Source organism: Protopterus annectens, chromosome 13.part0 (assembly GCF_019279795.1).
Source record: "Protopterus annectens isolate FY-2018-M chromosome 13.part0, PAN1.0, whole genome shotgun sequence".
NCBI lineage: Eukaryota > Metazoa > Chordata > Ceratodontiformes > Protopteridae > Protopterus > Protopterus annectens.
The window spans coordinates 995,963,311-995,971,986 of NC_056747.1; the positions used below are offsets into that span (position 1 = coordinate 995,963,311).

Consider the following 8,676-nt stretch of genomic DNA (forward strand, 5'->3'; position numbering starts at 1 on the left):
GGGAATTGTAATACAAAGCTCTTCCAAATGTATCTAGGCCCTGGGACCATGACTTCAGCAGCCCAAATATACACTCTATGATATTTCTTGTTTGAATGTGTGCCTCATGATAGCATTTTTCGGTGGGTTGGTGTGCATTTCTGATGGGTGTTATCAGCCACAGCTTGATTTCATAACCTGAATCCCCCGTAAATGACCCTGTGGGATATCTTTCCCTAGAAAACCTCTGATAGATTTGAGAGTTGTGCCAGATTTGGGAATCATGGTAACTGCCTCGTTTGCCTGCACACAAATTCCAGATGATTCCCTTAGTATTACACATGATCTGGCAGCTAGTGGAGTGGAAGCCTTTTCTGTTTATGCACACCCTTCCCTGTTCTCCTGGTGGTGCTTTGATTTCAGTGTATGTGCAGTCTATAGCACCCAAGACTTCAGGGTAGTGTGCTGCAGGGTAGAACTCCTGCATAGTTTCCTCAGGTGTACAGGGAAAATGTTTGCAGTCACTGGTGTGTTATAGCATAGCATTCAGGAATTGATGTAGGATTCTAGGTGCTGATGCCTGTGACACCCCCACCCTATCCCCTGTCAGGCTCTAGAAGGTTTCTATATCTAATATTCTAAGTGCTACATATAATATAATCTCCACACATATTGGTTCCTCTCAGTTTGCCCTTGATCTCAGTTGAGGACAACAGATGTTACAGAGTTCCTGTAGTGTGTCTATATCCACCCTATATCACTCTCCCATTCTATCTACCTTGTCTTTCTTGAAGAACCATTCCACCATACGTTCTCCTTATCCTAGTACAATTCCATCCCTATGTATATTAATCATCATGTAGCAAAAACTGCATTGCATATGGATTTTGTCTCTCTCCTTCATATACAGAACAGTTTCTGTAAGGTATCCCCATTTACTTCATTTCTTCAGTTTCTACATGCTCATGTCTTTGTTTGATTCTGTCATTCTGTATGCACTGACAAAAGAAAAAACAAAGAGCTACAGTAGTCATGCTTGCGCTGAGTACAGCCTTCCATCTGTGTACTGTTGTACTGCCTTAAGAATGTTTACTGTGAGGATCAGACTCCCAAACGATTGCAATTGGTGGGAACCCTACGAAGAGTAGTCCTTTCACGGGGTAAGGGTCTTTTGTTTCACTTTAAATGATATTCATTAGAGCAAGCAATTCATGCATTCCTTAGAAGATGCACACATGAACGTAAAAGGAATAATCAGAGTTGTGTCTTTTCTAAAGAGACATAAAGTACACCAGTGTGGAGAAGCTCTGCTAGATACCTGAAATAGCAGAGAATAATAGTCAGGAAAGTTGGTGGGGTCTACGGCATGCACCTTAGGGGTAGTCAGTATCCATTTTTCTATTGAAAAGTAATGCCTTAAAGCCACAGTGTGGACGCTATGATGATGATTGCATTGAGTGAATCCTTGAATCAACTATGTGTGCATTAGGAAGTAATGTCTCTCTAATGTTTTAGTTTCCTCTTTCCCCTGTAAAAAGTAACATAGTATTTCAGTATAACTACCTGGCAAATAAAGAAACAAAACACCTGTAACATCATTCACAGTTAAGAGTATGACGTCAGTGTGTAAAAGTCAGATAAACATGTACATGTCTTTCATTTATAAATGTTATACTTAAGTGTATTAAAAAGCACTTGCAGAAGCTGCCAGTTAAAAAAACTTATTGATGCTATCTGCATCAGGCATCTATCAGAGAAGACTTGAAAAAAAATAATAAAACAGTAAAAACATAAATTAACCCACTTGTTTCTTATAACTGAATTGTGTCTGGGTCAGTTACAGTCTTTAGAAGTAAAAATTAACAGCATTCACCTAGCGGCAAACAATGAGCCAGGCATGAAATTAAACCCTACTTAGAGAGGCACACCTTATGTATAGAAATGTAGCTAGCAGGCACCTGTTTTCTAAAGATAATTTAAGGCACACCTTTTTCTTCCAGGCTGGCCAATGAGGGACATGGAACTAGCAAACACAATAATTGTGGTGATGCATTTCTAATTACTGGATCCCTCTCCCACGCCCCCTTTCCCTGTTTGTATAAATTTAGCAGAGGGCTAACATTTCTCATTCTGCTCTGGTCTAAGCTGTGTGACTGAGTAAGATTTTATACTCAAGTCTTTACCACTGATCACCATGGCTACAACCTTTTCAACACAGAGCTCCAGGTTCAGTTCTTCTGGTTCTCTCTTAGGGCCATCTTCTAGTTCTACACGGATTTCTAAAGCCAGTTTTGGAGGTTTGAATGCCAGACCACCCAGTGTCTACGGTGGAGCTGGTGGTCTAGGCACACGGATCTCTGTTGCTTCTCCTGGCCTGGCTCGATCTCCTGTATTTGCATCAAACCTAGGAAATGTGCTTAATTTTACATCAGGCAGTGGTTATGGTTACAGTGCTGGAGTTCATGGAATCTATGGAACTAATGATGCCATAATTGCCAATGGCAAGGAAACAATGCAGAATTTAAATGAACGTTTGGCTGCATATCTAGAAAAGGTACGCTCCCTGGAATCTAAAAACAAACAGCTTGAACGCCAAATCCGAGAATGGTATGAGAAAAAACCTCCTGTCCGTCTGGATGTAAGTGGTTATGAAAAGACTATCGCTACTCTCCGATCACAGGTATTTTTTTCCTACTTCACTTTTTGCATCTGTCATTGTTACCTTTTGCAACTTTCCTGTATATCATAATATAAGTTAGAATGCAGTTTTTGTTTTATATTAATGTACAAATCACTGAAGATTCATATACATCACATACAAAATGACAAAACTTACAGTTAATCAATTTGCTTACAGTTTACAAAAATACAGTTTGCGCTGATGTGTACTGTGCTAAAAGAAGATATTAATATTTGTCAGTTCTGCGTGCTACAAAATTCTAAACTAGACTAAAAAGTTGATTCTGTTAAGGGTAGAATCTGAATAAACAAATGTTCTGTACTTTCCTTTTTGACATAAATGCTTAACTCTGTAAGCAGGTCAGCTCACCTCTCATTACACTGATGCCTGACTTAACACAAGTGGTTTTCATTGCTGTATTTCTTTTGAAGATGTATTACTTTACAATAACAATAACAAAAAGGCAGACAAGATTAAAGCAATAGTTCTGGGGTACAGAAGGGACAATTAAACATTTTAAATGTCGAGTTACAACAGGATATTAAAAATAGAGCACCTCCCTTTCAAGTTCAAAATAATAAAATGTTGTTAAACACATTATTAGTAAATAGAATTAGTGACTTTATAGCATTTTAAATCTTCTACTAAAAGCTGAAGCAGTAACAATGGTATATTGTCTTAAGATAGTGGTTTTAACCACACAGTGACAGTGCAAGGGCAGTAAAGAGCAGTCCGTATTGTTTATTGTTGGTATTATTTTATGAAAAGAAATAGAAGAAAACTTGTTGAAAGTGAATATAAAAGAAATTTAAATCAAACTGCAGTACAAAAAGACCTTTGACAGAATAATACTAAAGGTATTTTCAAAGAACATTAACTTTAAAATGTTCTTAGTCTATGTATAAAATCATGTGTGGAAGAGTAATAGTGAATATTTTCTTTTTATTTCAATAAGTATAAAATGTTCATTGACTTATCAATATGCAGAACTGATTTCTGACATCAGAGAGTCAACAGTATGCACAATCAGATGCCTATAACATGTAGCTAATAAATATTTACATAGAACATGTGATTTTGTTTGCTGTCTGATGTATAAATCTTATGGCAATGAGAAAATGCATTAAGTGTGAACTTCAGATTATACATTGCTGTACAGAAAGTTTAATATAGTTTCTTTAACGATGTTCAAATTGCAATAAAAAGGGAAACACCTATTTTGGGTCATACAGCAGAATGCACACACACAACAAATGAAAAGCTATTTTCATTAGAAATTCATGAACATACACAATGTTTCAGTGACAATCCTTGCTGATTAATTAAATATATATGGAGTTAAAGGAATGTAAATACAAAGTGCAGCAATGTATAAACATTTCAAAATGTATAAACTGCCATCATTACTGCTCTTTAGAAAAGTCATGAAATATGCATTAAGGTTTTCATTCATGTTTTATTACTAGAAAATGTTGAACAGATTACAATAGCCAGATGTGCTGGCAATACAGCAAAGGATTAGATTTCAAGTCTAAGTCTGTCAGATGCTATTTGTAGCACATTTGTTTGTAAAATTACAGCCCTCAGGATAAACATGCTTGCAAGATATTATGTACTTAGAAAGAGAACTAAAAATGATACAGCAATGATTCTAAGAATAATCCTTTACATTTCAGATTAATGCTGGAACTCTTGCAAACTCCAGAATTATCTTGCAGATAGACAATGCCAAGCTAGCAGCTGATGACTTCCGAATCAAGTGAGTGTTTCAAGAGTAAAGCTAGATAATTAGATTATGACCTGATGCTTCTTTTTTAACCACATAACTGACATAATTGTGATTGCTCTTCATTTAAACAAAATTGTGCAGTAGTGTTATCAAAATACATTTTCATTGAATTTTATAAAAGAAATGCAAAGAAGTATTTTAGATATGTATTAGTTATATATTATAAAGGTTTGATTTTTTTGTGCAAAAGACTAAAAATCTGTTCATAGTTTGTTACAAATTATTGCCACTTTTTGTAATCTTTGCAAGGAATTCCTTTTTATAGAATAGCTTCCTGTGTCGTTCTAAAAGGTTACTAAAAGCATAAAAAGTTGCTAGAGTACTCTTTTTTGTTGGTTTGTTTATTTTCGAGTCATGTTTATGAATACATACATATGTTAAAAAGTTGACCTTATTTCTAATTATGTTACACCCTGCCTTCAACCTTCAACTTTCACACCTTGTTTCAGAGAATACTTTGTTGTTTACAACATTATAGACATAAATAGCAAATTACTAAAAACTAAAGTCTAAGTATGTTTGGTTGTATGTCTACAGCCTTCTAAAAATATCAAACATTATACTTTGGATGTATAGAATAAAATCAGGAGGTTACAAATGGACATTCCTCTAAAATTATCACTATATGGAGAAGGCAAGCCCCTTGACAGCCCTCCCCCAATAGGGTCTGCACACTTCATACAACAGTTGCTTAATACAATCATTTGAAAGATTACCAGCATATGTAGAAGCATCTCTCTTTTCACAAAAGTTTGATAATAGCCTTTTCTCTGCTAGTCAGTGAATATAGAGAAAAATAACCATCTTCTAATATGGAGAAACGGACCATTTTCTAAGTGAAGTGTTTGAATTTGTTTGATTGAAGTAGTTGGGTTTCATCTCAAGAAATGATGTTCAATGTTTGTGCTGAAGCAGACACTTAAAGAGGCTCACCCAGACAAGTACACATACACACACGCTTGTATATAGCTAACATTACTGAAAGCCAGAAGGTGAATCATTATATTCTACGTACTAAACCACACCGTGTAATTTAACACTAATCCCACAATAAATTGATGTTGTTCATACATAAAAATCATATTTATGTGAGTGTCAGTTGTATCATATATTTAAGTTTTCCAGGGCAGTTAACATTTGTAGATGATACAATGACTACTTTTGCTCAAAAGAAAATCAGGAAATGAATGTGCAGAAAAATATTTCAGGATTAGCAGGATTTACATTTTATTAAAAATAACCATTAATCAAAAGATCTGAAAATGATTTGCACTTATCTCCTGCTTCCAGTTCTCCTGATAATAAACATAACTACTACAGTCCCCGTAGCCAACAATGAGGGTGCAACTCCTTCTCCTTTAACCCCGTCCCAACTCATACCATATAAAGACTACTCAGTAAGCTCAAGCCCACCAGCCTAGCTGCTGACAACCTCCTATCAGAATTCCTCAAAGCTGCCTCCGAAGTCATAGCCTACCCCATTTCTATCCTCATCAACCACTCTATCTCTGAAAACCATGTCCCACTAATCTGGAAAGTCTCCTATATCACCCCACTGCATAAATGTGGCAACTCTACAGAGCTTACTAATTACAGGCCCATTGCCATTCTTTCACCTCTCTCCAAAATACTAGAACAATGTATTCACTCCCAGCTTCTAAACTCCCTTCTCTCCAATAACCTCCTATCAAACACACAACGTGGCTTTCACCCTCACCACAGCACCACAACCACCCTCCTCAGTTTTACTAACACAATAAATGAACACAGAAATCAGAATAAATATGTCTCATCCATCTTTCTAGATCTCTCAAAGGCATTCGACACAGTTTCACACCAAAACTGCTGTTAGAACTGGCCACATTACATCTCAGTCATTCTTCCCTAGCTTGGTTCCACAGCTATCTAACTAAATGCCAGCAGGCTGTTAGATGGCAACAGGAGCTATCATCTTTGCTCCCTGTTAACATTGGAGTTCCACAAGGCTCCATATTAGGCCCCCTACTTTTTACCATCTTCACAAATCAACTCCATAAATCCACATCTCTCGCCTCTGCCATCCAATATGCAGTCGACTCTACCCTGATATGCTCCGCCCCCTCTCTGACACAACTACAGACTATAACACAACAATATCCAAGCAAAAAATATATATGATAGCAAGATAAAAGTTGGTAAGACAAAACTGAATTGCAAAAATAAATAAAGAAATACCAAACCAACAGGGCTAAAATCCAGGAACTTTAATAGGTGTATCCAAAAAAGTGGTAAGCCCTTTCACGGTGACCACACCACTTCATCAGACAACATTAACTAAAAAATATAAGTCTTTTATACAAAGTGTGACTAATAAAAAGCCATTAATTATGATATCATCATAGGTTAAAAAAATCTTAAAAATACAAAAAAACGTGCTCATATATCATCATTAATAAAACAACTATAAAATCTATATAAATATGTTACACTTATTAAAAAAGTATACATTTTATTATTTATGTCTATGTCCTTTCAAGAAAGGTTTTAATGAGAAGACCCCATTTAAACCAAGTGCTTTTTCTGCATTCAGCAATAAAATCCTTGCCTTGCAGAAGTTGTTCAGCCTGTAAATTTATCCTTACTTGTTTGTCATGCACCCACCCAGTTCTAGGATTCACAATTAATGTTGATGTTAATGCTGACTGCAAAACCTGTAACCTTGTATATTTTTCTTTTTGTCAACTATGTTATGCATTTTATGTTGGCAAGATGAACAGACCCTTTAAGGATAGGATCCTTGAACATCAGAGAGACATAAAAAATAAAAAAGACAGTAATGCCTTAGCAGCACATCATGAGTCATTGTTTAGGTTCTTTGTCTTGCACGTTTTAGACACTAATTTAAGAGGAGGTGATTTCAAAAATCATACTGAAACTATAGAATAGAAGTGGATTTGATTTATATCTTTATTTCAGATGTTCCACATCTGTCTGGACAAAACTAATCAGGTCAGTTTTCCTTCATCCATTTCTGCTGCAGGTTATAAAAGACAGTAGTTATTTAGAATTAGCACAGCTAATACAGTCTACCACAGTTAATTTCATTTCAGTTAAAATTATAAAAATAAAATCTAACACCATTAGAGACTGATTAGATGGAATTTGTCAATTGTGAAAAGCTGTAACTGGTATTACCAAACACAAAGAAGAAAAAAAAAAACATAATTTCCATAGTACAGTGTAATTCTAAAATTGTCCAGTGTTAGTGTGTTTAAAGTAAGATTTGTGACAGAAGTTAATGCTCAAGATGAAAAAGAAAGAAGATGAAAGAAAATGTATAAGCACATACACCCCCCCCCACACACACACACAAAGATACACACTTTCCATATTATACGTAAATTCTAAAGTTTCTCTGTCTTGCTCTATTAAAAGTATGACTTGTGGTGAAGGTTCTACAAATGAAGTTACTCTGCAGTACTGCTTTAACAAGGCAGTATTGTAGCTGTGATGTTTCAGATTAACAAAGCAACAAAAGAGGAAACTGGTGAGTACACGGAACAAGAGCTGAAAGTTTTCGTGCTTATGGCAGAAACCCAATTTGTCCCCATACCAGAAATCCAATCCAACGTGGCAACACAGGACAATGCCTGGCTCTTTTAAATGCATCCCTAAGCAACAGGTGCACAATGATAAGGTTTATCTTCCTAAGCCTGAATGCAGAGTTAAATGTCACTGGAGAAACTATATCCTCCTGAAAGTTTTGATTTCACTCCATTCTCGAAACCTGATAGGAAGTCTACAATTTACAGATCAAAAAGGCAGGGAAAGGTTGAAAGAGTCCACTGCACAGAGCTACAATATATGCTGACAACCAATTTCCAGCACAAGAAAGAACCATAGTGATATTGTATGCTTTAACTATATTCCTGACAGAGCAAAACTCCTTAATAACAGAAGATCCTTTATAATTGCTAATTAAAGTTTTAGTGTATGATTATCCCTGAGAGTGTGCTGCATGTCAAGTTTTCTGCCAATGGTACTTGGGGGGGGGGGGGATAACCTGACTACAATGAAAGTTTAAATGTATCTTTGAGTCAGCATATGTGAAATTCATTACATCTTTGTGATATTAAGGAACTTAATATTACTGATTCCATGTTTTTGCTTGCACATTCTGGAAGTAATCTGTCATTTGGTAGCGCTATAGGTGCATCTAGTGGTAAAACCTGTTTTTTAAAGAAATGCC

General features: G+C 35.9%; 1 protein-coding gene across 1 annotated transcript in view; it reads left to right on the forward strand.

Annotated features, from left to right (window-relative positions):
* The first annotated feature begins 2,109 nt into the window (after positions 1-2,109).
* Positions 2,110-8,676, forward strand: part of LOC122788058 (keratin, type I cytoskeletal 19-like) — a 230,512-nt gene continuing 223,945 nt past the window's right edge. Inside the window, exons 1-2 of the mRNA XM_044054979.1 lie at positions 2,110-2,659; positions 4,336-4,418. Of these exons, the coding sequence (XP_043910914.1) occupies positions 2,174-2,659; positions 4,336-4,418 (569 nt within the window). The 5' untranslated portion in view covers positions 2,110-2,173. The remainder of the gene's footprint in view (positions 2,660-4,335; positions 4,419-8,676) is intronic.